The following is a 14,424-nucleotide window of genomic DNA, read 5'->3' as shown; positions in this document are numbered from 1 at the left end:
TAAAGACTACTTTTTTATATCACATTCGGCAATGGAGCTGGTGGGACGCCTGATGGTAAGCGTTACCACCGCCCTGAACATTTGGAGAGGCGTAAGGTCGATTGCAGACCTTACGCCTCTACAAATGGATGCCGACTTCAAATTGGAAAGGAATTAAGAAAGGATTGGCAAGAGGAGTAAAGTAAAGGACTGGCAAGGGTAAGGAAAAGGATACAGGCCTATATATATTTCATAACATCTTTAGATTCATATTTATAACCATATTTTTTTTATATTAAGCCACATCATTACATCCATTACCACACAACACTCATGTTTATAATATTAGTAGGATGTATATTCCGGGGGCCTATTTCCTTCTCCTAGCCCTTCCCAGTCCATTCCTTCTTTTCAGTCATCAATCCTTTCCTTATCCCTTATCCCTCAAAAGCGGGCAGCGCATTCTCAGAGGTCTGAGCCTCTTCGAATGTTCATGGGCGATGGTGATCGTTTACCATCAGGCGACCCACCAGTTCAATTGCCCGCTATGACATAAAAAAAAATGAAATGAATATTGCAAATAAGTGTAAATTAGTGTTTTCTTCATATGAAGAATGTTACGAATAAAAACCGTGGTGGCTCTAGTGCTAGGGCATTTGGCTTTAATCGAAAACTCGGAGGTTCTAGAAATAAATAGATTACACCACCACCGATCACCACAGCTCAAGATGGTGAAGGAAAACATCATGAGAAAGCCTTAGACGTTTGACGACATGTGACATCTGCCAAACCGCACTTGGCCAGCGAAGTGGATTATGGCCTGAACCCTTATAGACCTGTATCCCTGGAGTAGAAGTATGAGCTGATGATGATGAAACAACGAAACATATTTACGTAAGTGTTTATCGCAAACAAAGTACGTATGTATCAATATTTATATTCACATGTATATAATGTTAGTTTTATAGTACCAATCTATTATTTATATTAAAAATTTATAAAATCTTATTTAAAGTTCACACAGCGGTGATTAAAATAAAAATTTATGATTCTATACAGTAGATGCCTACAAAATAGGTTAATACAATTCATATAAAACAAATTTTGTCAATTCTTGTAATCCAAATAACTTGAAATAAACAATTATTGACTTCATGAAATATTTTTACAATTAACGATTAAACGGCGAATATTCATCACAATAAGAAATTATTATCAAATGTTACCTATTTTCCTGTTTTTAGAGCCGGTGGCCTATTTCTTGCTCCAAGACCTTCCCAGTCCATTCCTTCTTTCCAGTCACCAATCCTTTCCTTATCCCTTAAAAGCGAGCAGCGCACTCTCAGAGGTCTGAACCTCTGGGCTCTTATGTTCATGGGTGGTGATGATCGTTTACCATCAGGCGAACCACCAGCTCAGTTGCCCGCTATGACATAAAAAAAACTACATATTATTAATTGTTGTCAACTTCACAGGATAACTGCCAAATGAGTACTGCTAGCATAAAAACTTTGTAAAAACATTTGCTATTGTTTTTATTCATAGATTTCTAACGTTCGTGCAATAGACAAATGTTTGCGTTCTAGTATAGAAAATGCATTTGCAAATGTCGTCCCATATTTGTGGGTCTGTGTATGCGTACGAATATGCTGTTTAAGCTAAAGAGGATTTAAATTAAACCGCTTTTAGGTACTAATTTAGTATTACGTTTGAAAGTTAGTATTGTCTAGCAACACGATGCTGAAAGGCATAACACTTACCTATACCATGCATTTAGGGACGGGATTTAGGGAATAGTCGAAAATAAAAAAATTCTTAGAAGTTTGTTATAAATCAAAATGGTATAATTGCTTGTCATCGTGTGTGCCAATTGGCACGATATAGACCGAACGTTTTAATAAATTTATTTATTTACAAACAAAATTTTCTTCCTTTTTCAGAAACTTTCAGGAGTCAAACTAATTAGGTACTGAAATATTTAATGAACGATCAACCATCAAAGCCGAATAGCGATCCGTGCCAATAAACCTTACGCGAAATCGAATTAAACAAAGATATCTGGTAGCAGTAAACAAATCTTAACTAAGGTGTAAGTGACAATAAAACGCGAGCTTACCTCGGGGCCGTCTTGCAGTGGAACGGGAGGGGGGAAGGGGAGGAGCGATACACCCGTCCCGCTCGCACAACCCGACTCGCGCTCATCCGTTTTATTTCTTGTTTGTCCATTGCGCCTACCCCATTTGCTACATAATTTATTTGAGCGAGCAACACTTAAAAAATTGGCTCTACGACTCAAATGGAGTTTGCGGGCGCCGAGGACTCTCGCAAATGAAAATAATATGGTAAATTATATTCATTTGAATGGCCGTTTCGTAATCGCCGGTTTAATGGCGCGTGATAGTCGCCGCCGCCATTGTCCGTTTTCCATTTACGCGCCAAATTTATTTTCCGTGCTTTTATCGTCGCACTCGTTTTTATTACCATAAGCCACCCCTATACATATTCATTGTATGATTTCTGGCTTATTTGAAAACTACATAGTTCATAGTTGCTGAGACTTCTTTGTTTTGTCACATAAAAATGACATAAAAGGGAGGTAGGACATTTGGAAAATACACATTATTAGGTACCTAAATACAGTAGACGTTTTTGACATGTTACATTTATTATTGGATCTGATGAGTTTGTATTTCAATTATACAACTGAAGATCCGTTTTGTTTTCTTCACCCTTTCCAGTCCATTTTATCCCTCCAGTGGTCTATCTTTTGCTGATCCCTTTCCCCTTAAAAGCAGGCAGCGCATTCACAGAAGCACAATTTGTATGTGGTAGTCGAGCACGCTTTGTAATGAATTGGGCGAGCTTGTACCGGGGGACTTACCACACCCCCACAGAAAACCGGCGTGAAATAGCATTTTGCTGTTCGTTCGGTGATTGGGGGTGCCGGAGGGCCATATCCTTTTCCTGTCCCTTCCCAGTACTTTCCTTTATTCCTCTCACCAATCCTTTCTTAATCCCTTCCCAATTTAAAGTCGGCAATCCATATGTAGAGGCGTACAATGGACCTTATGCCTTTCCAAATGTTCATGGGCGGTGGTAGTGCTTTACATTCAGGCGTCCCACTAGCTCCATTGCCGACTGTGACATAAAAAAAAATAGAACTCTGAGAATGTTCATGGGCTGTGATGATCCCTTATCATCTAAAATAAACACAAATCGTTACATTCACCTTGGTTTCTCTTAAAAAAATACATGACGCTTAAAACAATTATGATAACCTCGTTAACTTTTCTTTTTTTTTATTATGTTTTGTTTTTAATATTATTTATGGCCATTTTCTAAACTTTTGAAAACGTTTTTACTGTTCTTCCTAGCAAAGGCGTCAGTTAAATAGCGTTTAAAATTATTAGGCCATAGACAGAAAGATCAGGGAGTTATGAACCGGTCCTTTATATTGTTTTTATATCTATAAATAAAATAATATACCTACATGACGTAAGCAATGATACATCGATTATCCAAAGATAACTAAAATGTACCATCAACAATATTTATTACCCGCCATAAATTGGTCAAACGCAATGTCTATCGAAAACACATAACCACACAATAATAACAACATCATCGTTGAGTAATTGTATATCTTTTGTTAGGCGAAGGGTTCGCGGGCAAGTGATTTATTGGCGAAAGCTCTTAAACCCTTGCTTTTCTGTTGTTAGATTGTCTTCTATCTAGCATGGGTCATTAAACAACTGCGCATTTGTTCATTAAGTCGATGTTGGTGCTTTTTTAACGTCATTAATGTTTTGTATTTAGATGTCGTTAATGGAAAAAGGAAATATACTCGTATATGTATAATCCTACTAATATTATAAATGCGAAAGTTTGTAAGGATGTGTGTGTGTTTTTTGCTCTTTCACGCAAAATCTACTGAACCGATTGCAATGAAATTTGGTACGTAGGTAGCTGGACAACTGGAATAACATATAGGCAACTTTTTATCCCGATATTCCTACGGGATACGGACTTGCGCGGGTGAAACCGCGGGGCGCAGCTAGTATTATTGTTAAATTGCATTGTAATGACATTGTTGTACCTACGCCTATGACTGTTGAAAAATTAATGTTATGAGTATCCTCATATTAATACAACATAAGTTATATTTATACAGTGTGTAATAAAGGATCGTTTATTTTGTTTATGTGGATTGTTTTAAACTGATCCATCCAAATTATGATGCTGAAATGATGATGAAAGCTAAAGATGTACTTATGTATATTACTTGCAACGCCTAGATTTATGTTAAGTTATATCTCCTAGTATAGTAGTACTAGTATAATATTATGTTATCAATGGTTATAATATATGATCGTAATAGAGAAAACGCACGTGCCGAGCGCGCGAAGCGAGCGTGCTGAGGCAGCGTCCGGCAGTGAGGACAGACTTGAGTAGTTTTAATTTTATCATATATAATTATCTGTATCTTAAATTCCAGTATATAATCTGTGTGTGTGACATTCAGAGGTGTGTGTATAAATAAGTAACAGTTTCGGAATTACAGCAGCATTGTTGGCACAATCTGGTGCATCTCAATGACATTCACTAATGTCCGATACATTCAAAGTGCATCACGCGCAATTGCTGTATTTTTTTATTGTTTCTTTCACATGGTTTTAGCTTCAGAGTACTATGGTCACAGCTGACTGAGAAGCCATCAGCCTTCAATAATAAATGCCGAAAACGCTGAAAAAGCCCTAAAGGTGGTGCGAATGACTCCGTTTATATATTACTAGCTGTTCGCCCCGGCTTTACCCGTGGTATACAGCCTATATCAAACAGTGAAACCGAGCTTTCTAACGTTGAAAGAATTTTTAATTTGTGTGAAACGTTATAAATACAAAAAAACTAAAATATATAAATTTCCTCTTTTTATGTAATACTAGCTGTCCCGGCGAACTTCGCAACGCCATAGAATATTGTTTCGATATATTTTCCTTATCGTTCTCAGCTTTTAAACCTTCCCAAGACCTCCACGGACATATCAAGACCAAAATAAGATAAATCCGTTCAGCCGTTCTCGAGTTTTAGCGAGACTAAGGAACAGCAATTGATTTTTATATATAAGAGATTAGTGTAGAATTGTCTTAGATTCTACGTTAAAATTAAAATTCCCTGAGAAAAGAACATACTGATTCAATTTAATATTTTGTGTAACCTGTGGTTAACAGGGATAAACGATAGTATAACTATAAGTATAACTTTATTATCGATAACTTGATAAGGATATAATTACAGTTTTTAAAGTATTTATTCAACAAATCACATCTAACGCCATCTAGTAAATTTACCAGGTGACTAAAATGCACGATGAAAAAATGCTTTTTAATTTATTATTTCAAGCTTTCAATAATTTATTAAAAACACACTACAATAATTATTATTATTAGACCATGAAATTTTTTTATATTGTGATGTTTATTAATTTATTTTTTTGCAGTGCCATCTAGTCATATTAATACAAACTATTACAAGGTATGACATCAGACATCGCACAGACTAACAATAAAAAAGACATTATAAAGGCAATGTTATTCTATTACGAAAATTAGAATTTTTGTTTTTTTATAAATTGATATTTTGTATTGCATTTATATTTCCAATAATAACTTAAATAGTTATACCCTATTGTTGCATTAACCCGTCTTTCATATGTGCAATTTGGTTAATTGCCATCTGTAGGCCAGTTGATGTAAACAGAGCCGTCGATAAAACAGGTTCAAAGAAACAAAAGCAAATCATAACTTAAATTAATATTATTTATGTATCAAAAAACCATAAATGACATTATAACTTAATATATATGATGATATTAAATGCGTTTTATTTTATCCTTTCCTTTTCTGTGTAAAAATACAATTTTATTTGCGTAATGTAATTATGAATATAAATTTCCCGCCGCGAAATGGCGGTCTTTTGCCTAATTTGTGAACCCCATGACAGGAAGTGAGTGATGAAGGTGCTACGCAGGCGCAAATTGACCTTTCGGTTGAAGAACCCGTCGGTCACATGTGAGTGTCGATAAATATCTTAGTTTTATCGTGTTCCTTCATTTCATAATTAAAATTAATATTTTCGTAAGTATTTAATGTGGTGAATATTATTTGGTGCAAATAACACTATATAATGGTGTGGATTATGTGTGAAATTAAAATAAAAAATACATTGCGGCGCCGGCACGTTTGTCAAAATTTATAATTTTTAAAATAACTCGTAACTGGGAAGTCTAAATAGTACAGCTTTTTTCTACGGATATATTCAACGTGGCATATAATATCGTGAATTTAAAAGAAGATAGTGCGATCAAATTTAATAAGTGCATTTGTATTTTATCATGAAGACATGCCCAAGATGTCTTTTTGAAGCCACATGTTCGGATCCAATAACTACCACACGGCTCGTCTCATAACAACATCATCAGTTCGAGTCAGGCCTGATTTTATTATTTTAATTATTTCTTTTTACCCTTCAAATCATTGTTGCACATTGATTTTTCTTGTCTAGCATACAAAGGCTAGGTTTTCGCCGTATAGCGCTAGGTGGGGTTAGGTCGTCTAAAATTTTCATATGAAAAGCAACATCATGTTGTAAAGGATGCAGATGTGAATAATTTATAATATTTGAATCGATATTGTTACATATTGTCATGTAAATCACACTTAATCTATGCCTTATATGCCTGCTTGATACCATGATATGACATATTATTGTTCATCAATGACTCACGCTGTAAAATTGATTGCATGCTTTTTCCTACACATATTGTAATGTGCATGAATTATTAATTTGCAAAAGTCTTGACAAATGGTAGATTATACCTTCGCTTTTCCTTGCATGATTGATTTTATTCATACAATGGTTTTCTAATGATCTTTATCAACTATAATCTTTACTTTTAATTTTCCTTCCAATGTTACATGTGGCATGTAATTTTTTGGTTACATGTCTAATCTATTTTCTTGTAAAAATATGGTCATATGGTTAGAACTTACACATACATTTAACAATATGTTACAATTATATTTAATATGTATGTAGTTCTCATTAGTTATTTTATACAAAATATGTTATAACATTTTTATAAAGTCCATCTGGCATCTGTTGCTTTATATTGGAATACACCTTGAAAACAAGGAGCCGTCTTCTACTTCTAATGTAGTATTTTGTCATTTTTAAATAATATTTCATATTCAACAAAAGGTTGGTTTGTTCTTTATGTTAAGAACTTAATAATTGAATAATTATTGTCGTAGGTTGTTAAATAACTGGTCAACAAATTACCTATTGAGTAATTTGATTAATTATTCTATATAGTATTTCTATAAATCATGTGCCATATGTGTTCAATTTAGACAAAACCATGGCTAATGACTTTCATGCACTTATTTAATCCATAACTAAATAACTTAATTATTTAATCCATAACGCTAAATGATTTTAAATCCAAATAAAATCCACATAAATGCTGTTCTTCTGTCGAGATGTAAATATAGATTTTACTTAGTTCACAAGTTAGTACAGATTATAATTATATTGTATTAAGTGCAATATAAAACCTAAATCATCAATCAGTTCATTGAACTGAAGTTCAACAACCTGCAAGTGCTAATTTATTACTGTTCAGTGAGTCGACTATAGTTAATGCCAAGGTTCTTTTATTTAGACATATCTATTATTACTCGTATCATCTTGGTGTACCATATGTTCTAACAACTAACTCGAGAGGTATAAGGACAAAAAAATTACCTTTTTAATTAGTTACCGGCAATTTCACATTAATTAGTACTTCTTATTTTTCAACTATTTTAAAAGATTTTTAATATATCCAATAAGTCGAGCCCATAGAGTCGCGGGCGTAATCCCATATTGCTTCCGTGCTGAGGGTACTCGGAAATAAAATCCCAGTTCCTAATATGCGTCTCACTGTACCACTGTACTCTGAGATCACCGAACAGGAATACATCATTAGATTCTATAATTTTAACAGTAATCTTGAATATTTTAGCAAATTTATGAGATTTCATACAATTTTACTAAAAAACTAGCATGATAAATGATACAATTTTATATTTAAATTGTATCATTGCTTCATAGTATTAATGTACAAGTTAAAATTTAAACTTAACTGGTGAAAGTAAATTGTTGTGATCAATACTAGGTCATGACTCAATAGTTTGAACACAAAAAATGAGAAAGTAACAATTAAAGCAGTGTGTATTAGTACTATTTATTATATTCAATTTTAGACTCAAATTGTGCTTTGATTAGTATTTTTAAACATGTTTTCTTTCTTTCAGTTTTTTTTTTTTTCATAATTTTTAATAATTGCATACAAAGTAAACATAAATCCTTTGCATATATGTACATTGAAACTGCAAAGATAACATTTTAAGTACATGTAACACTACATACCAGTTTTGGCTACATACTATTCCTACACCCAACCCTAACAATGTAGACATCAAATTAATCATGCCCAATCTGAATTACAGATCACACCTCACCGTAAACTAATCCGCACACAATGGGTGACATTGAGGACACACACTTTGAGACCGGAGACTCCGGAGCCTCCGCCACCTTCCCCATGCAATGCTCAGCCCTCCGCAAAAACGGATTTGTGATGCTCAAGGGACGTCCCTGCAAGATAGTTGAAATGTCCACCTCAAAGACCGGCAAACACGGTCACGCCAAAGTCCATCTTGTGGGCATTGATATATTTAATGGAAAGAAGTAAGTAACTTTTTTATGATATGAATGTGTAAATATAAATGTTTCTAATAATTTCCATTAGTATCTCTATACCAATAGAAAGCAGGAAAATTTCCTATGTAGAAACTGGAAATATTTCTTGTGTATTAAAAATTCTTGTTATGTAAGGATAGTAATATGTCGATTAATAGGTTAATCATTTCAATCCCATAACTTTAATCACCTGGATTAATAAGTTTAGATATTAATCCTTAGATAAAATACCACCTAACCATTGATATAATTTTTATCTTAATCACACAGTGTTATATCACTTCTTGAAAATGCTGTAGAAAACATACAATAAAATATATGCACAATCTCAAGATATGCACTATATAAATGCATATATTAAGATTTCGAGCCCATAGAGTCGCGGGCGTAATCCCATATTGCTTCCGTGCTGAGGGTACTCGGAAATAAAATCCCAGTTCCTAATATGCGTCTCACTGTACCACTGTACTCTGAGATCACCGAACAGGAATACAAATTTTGAATAAAGTTCAGAAATGAACCAAGCCGTAAATTAATACTATAAATAAGCATTCTCTTTCAATACCAGCAATAGCATGGAAAAATCAATAATGTTAAATTGGTCTAGCCTATTGAATTATTTAGTTTAGCCGGTCGGAATAGGTCAGCAGAGTAATCATAACAGTGTTTATTTTTCGAAGCGTTGCGTCATTGAAATTTATTTCAAGAGGTCAGTTTAAAACCAAGTTAATCCAAACCATATTACATATAAATAAATATAGTGATACCATTTCATCATAAAGAAAACAAGATTATTGAATAAGTTTATACGCAATTTACAATTTTCTATTATCGGTATATTTGCTTACACTTTCAATAATTCATACAAACCAGATACGAGGATATCTGCCCGTCCACGCACAACATGGACGTGCCTCACGTGAAGCGCGAGGACTATCAGCTGACCGACATATCGGACGACGGCTACCTCACGCTGATGGCCGACAACGGCGACCTGCGCGAGGACCTCAAGATACCCGACGGGGACCTCGGCACGCAGCTGCGCGCCGACTTCGACAGCGGCAAGGAGCTGCTGGTGAGTGAAAACACCAACACACGCACACGCACGTAAACTCCGGACACACGCACGCACTTACGTAAACGCACCGATACATACGCACACACATGCACAAACCGCTACCTTGCTGCTTCACACACACACACTGCTAGCTTGCAAAACCTTACGCGTGTGGCATTCAAATATGGCCACAACCATCAGTCGCGGACACACACAGTCGCACGCATATCTGCAAAACCTCTCAAACATGCACATGAAACCATGAGATGGACACACATCCTACATTTTCCATCACCCTTCACACCGATATTTCTATCCTGCACTGATACACGTATTACACGCAAAAATACCATCGGTACAACACTACATACAGAACGCGGACACATCATCAACTATACACCTAGATACACCACTTAACACACAGCTATCCTACACACGAATTAACAACATACAAATCCTCTTTACACACAGAAATACAGAAAGAACTAAAATTCAGATTGTGCAGCAAAAAAAGCAATGCAATCACTAAATTCACACGATATTCTAGCGAATGTGGCTCTGAGCGAAAGTTACCTGATAGCTCACTCAAAAGCATTCTTTTATCTTGTCGTATTGCTCCACCCACTACACAATAATCATAAATAGTTCAATGATTGTAGTTTTAGAATAATTTTATTTAGGAGAACGTCTTTTAATTGTGCGTAGCTTATTGTAAGAGGCTGTATTTAAATTAGAAGTGCTTACATGCTCTACCTACGTTAGTCTAAAATCAGATATCTCGTCTAGACATGAAGTCAAATCGAAGCCAATATAACTCGACAAATGGTAAACGGAGCATAAATCTCTAAAATCATATTGCATATCAACCATCTCGATATCTATAGAAACCAATATTGATTAGTCGTGCAGCGGAGCCTGAAAGCTTTTATTAAATTGTCGCGGCGGCAGACGTTTGAGCGGGGTTAAATCTCGGCATCTCTTGCCTTCACGTGACGTAGCCGTATCGATTGTGCCCTCGAGATGTTTAGGTTTATTTGTTTCACCTTTACGATTTGTATTTAGATAACACAATCGCAATTATTCAATGCTTATGAAAGCGAAATTGAGATTTTTTCGAAAAAAGCGTAATCCTTAAAGATTTACACTGAATATAAGGTATTTATTTAGCTATTCTCATTATGAATTGTATCTCGAATGCCTATAACTATTAAAATTATTAAAATTCACTAAATATTTCACAAATTCGAGTATAGAGTCTCCGACTCATGTGTTTCTAGTGAGTTGGTGCTAAATACACTCGAACATTATATTTCAGCCTTATACCTGAGCTGCTGTTGATCATTAGCTATATGGAAATAGGTTATGAATACATTTTTCGTAATAATTAAACTCATTGATTATGATTAATTATTTATTTTTCGATATAAATTTATTGAAAACTAGCGGCCGCCCCGGTATATATATAGCCTATAGCCTTCCTCAATAAATGGGCTATTTAATACTGAAAGAAATTTTTAAATCGGACCATACTGGTCCTATTCTTGAGATTAGTGCGTTCATACAAACAAACAAACTTTCAGCTTTATAATATTAGTATAGATATGTTGCCAAATTGCATGTCTATTTAAATTTTATCTATGTATCCAAAATTTCACATTAGTTTTCATACTTTTATATTAATGTCAATTGAACAGACGAATTCATACGTAAATATTGAAACTTCGAAATTTGTAAACATTTGAAACCTATTAATTTTCAAGAAATTTTATCGCAAACATTTGGAATTTCACACTGATAAGGAATGATGAATTTTATTTTTAGGTTACAAGAATATTCAGTTTCAAATAAATATAATGAACGATGAGATAAGTAACTTACATATAAAATTGTTTAAAATGTTAAATTAATGAAAAATATTTCCTTCTAACAAACGTGACATGTACGGTTTAAGTTAAGGTCACTTATCATACGTGCAGCCGTAAATCAAAGATTAGAAAACCTAGAAAAAATAAATATACTAGACTAATGTCTGTATCCTTTACTAGAAAATCTGTTAAAAATTTATAAAAAAAAAATTGTTTTCCAAGTGCTGAGCTTTTGTAATTAAAATACTTCTGAATTTAAATTGAGAAGATGATGGTTTGATATCATCATATAATAAAAGACTAGAAGACACGATCGGCCAATTCTGCCAACATCCAGAAAAATTAACAACATACCAATTGAAGAGGAATAAATAGGTGGAGGTTCACAAGCAACGATTTGTGTACGACTGACAGGACTTGTAACATCTTAGTCTCCCGTGATCGCGCTCGCTGTAAAGTGTTCGAAAGGTCGAGTTAAATATATGATGAATAAATCGCGTTTAAAATCCGTTAAAAAGTATGTAATTTGTAAATGTATAATACTCGCATAAAATCAAACACATAAAAATATATCACAAATTATATATTGATAATATTTATAGGTTTTAATAATTTAATAAACAAATTTAAAATACCTGCCAATTTATTTCAATGGCTATCAGTGACAGATAACATTTGGGATACAATACATTGATAACCTGGTATTTTTTTTTTTTTCATAATTATTCTCAGTTGTTGCCATCTATTTATCATTTTTATTTAATAAACAAAACAGACATTAATTTCGCCGATCTTGAAATAATGAGTTATTCTCTGAAAAGATGCACATAAAAGTTTATTACACCATAGTAATATAAATTCGTGAAAAATGAGGTCTGTTCAGCCCCAAATAAGATAGACAGACAAACCAAACTAAGGGCCAATGAAATAATATCCATCAATTATATATAAGTATGTTAGTTCTAATGTTACCGATTTACATTTACCAATTAATGAATTTTGAAATATGTATTAATAAATGATATTTCTTGTTTCCAGTGCACTGTGCTCAAGTCCTGCGGCGAAGAATGCGTGATTGCGGTGAAGGCAAACACAGCTCTCGACAAATAAACCAACACAGCATTTATAGGGATTATAACATATAATTTTTTACAATCAACAACTCTTACATACATGTAAAACATAATATTATGTATAATTTAACATAGAGATACAGCGGTCCGACGCGCTTGCGAACCGTACGCGATCAAATTCATTTAGCCTAATCTCCGCTTGCGAAACTGACTTTTAACGAAAACTCTGGTACTTATGGATGGAACATGGATAGTGCAAGTTTTCGCTAGGAGCCGGGCTCCGGGCTCCGGGCTCCGGGCCCCGGGCCCACATCGCTCGCGAGCAGGCGCGTCGCCGCTCCGGAACTTCATGTTTGTTTTGTTTTGTTTCGTGTCTTTCGCTTGACGTTAACGTTACGTTGCGCACGGCGGTATCCCGTGGATATTATTGTTTATAGCTGTTTAATCTTACGGAAGGATAGACGCAAACTTGAAGTTATTACCATACTTTAATGCTAAATTAATATACATAAACGTAAAAAGAGAAAATCCAAAAAAAAATAGAAATAAAGGAAAATTCTTGAATGTGGTGTGTGATTGATTGGTCCTTTACTCGAAGCGAGATCGTCCCTTTTGGATAACACTTGCCACCTCTATAAATTTTTTATACTCATCCGAACAGAAAATAATTTTGTATCTGTGACGAGACTGACCACTGTCACTCCTTCAGCAAAGACTGAAATGCATTTTTAGATTTGGAAATAGTTTTGTACGTCTAGCTAAGCTTGGCCTTCCTTCTGCAGCCGTTCCCTGGCAAGTGTTGCCTTCAAGGGCTTAGGGTACTCTAGCGTGTATTCCAACATCTATTGTCAAAGACGAAATTAATGTAAGAATGTAAGGTAAGGCCCTATGAGAGATATTTTTTTATGCATTCAATTTCATCGCATTTTAGTCGATCCGTTATAAAAGCGGACACTTCACCGATTTCAGCGAATTGTACATTTTGTCGAAATTGCATAATCGTTATTGTTGGTTATTTTTTATACTAGCAGCTTGTAATCAGGTTTTTTAATGAAGTCGCATCTTCTAAAGTATTTGTAAAGGCATCGGGTGGTGTAAAATAAAATACTTTAGTTCAAAACGATACTTTTTTTGGGAACTAATTCTCGATATCCTGTTGTGAGTATGAAGTATTGTTTGCATCAATTCAATGTTTTTATAATAAACTTACCGTTTTTATGAAAATCGGTATTTATCTCTGTGCACATGGTTATAAGGTAAGGTATAAATTATTGCACTCGATAAGCGTAAATACGCAGAGACCATGTGAACGAACCGATGAAATGCGTTAATTTTAACTTGAATTATAATGGGCGCGGGAAGGTTCTAATATCTGTGAGACGGTGATTAGTTCTATGGGTTTGTACATACGTAAGATTAGTAAACAGTTCAATAATCAATTCTGCAATTTTCTACGTGTTGTTTTTGTCGATGTCAAACAATACCGAATTACATAGTAACGCTAAATGTGAACGCAGTAATAATTCATAAGTATTTAACGGTCTGTCGAATTAAATCTGTACAAAATGAACACCGTGAGTTGTGATTCCTTTTTTTTTTAATTTTGCTTTTTATTTCTGACCCTTATATAGTTTTAAAGTATTAGTTA

General features: G+C 34.3%; 1 protein-coding gene across 2 annotated transcripts; it reads left to right on the top strand.

Annotated features, from left to right (window-relative positions):
- Positions 1-5,951: 5,951 nt before the first annotated feature.
- LOC119840291 (eukaryotic translation initiation factor 5A) lies at positions 5,952-14,346 on the top strand. 2 transcript variants are annotated; one of them, XM_038366840.1, is made up of 4 exons: positions 5,952-6,047; positions 8,529-8,769; positions 9,655-9,856; positions 12,742-14,346. In XM_038366840.1, exons 2-4 carry the CDS (start codon positions 8,561-8,563, stop codon positions 12,811-12,813), a joined length of 483 nt encoding a protein of 160 aa, XP_038222768.1. In that variant the 5' UTR covers positions 5,952-6,047; positions 8,529-8,560; the 3' UTR covers positions 12,814-14,346. The 2 variants fall into 2 exon arrangements, with proteins under 2 accessions (XP_038222768.1, XP_038222769.1); XM_038366841.1 differs by having other exon boundaries at positions 5,996-6,113.
- The last annotated feature ends 78 nt before the right edge of the window (positions 14,347-14,424 follow it).

Source organism: Zerene cesonia, chromosome 5 (genome assembly GCF_012273895.1).
Source record: "Zerene cesonia ecotype Mississippi chromosome 5, Zerene_cesonia_1.1, whole genome shotgun sequence".
Classification (NCBI taxonomy): Eukaryota; Metazoa; Arthropoda; class Insecta; order Lepidoptera; family Pieridae; genus Zerene; species Zerene cesonia.
Note: the sequence above shows the minus strand (reverse complement) of the source record. Positions and strands in the feature narration are given on the sequence as shown.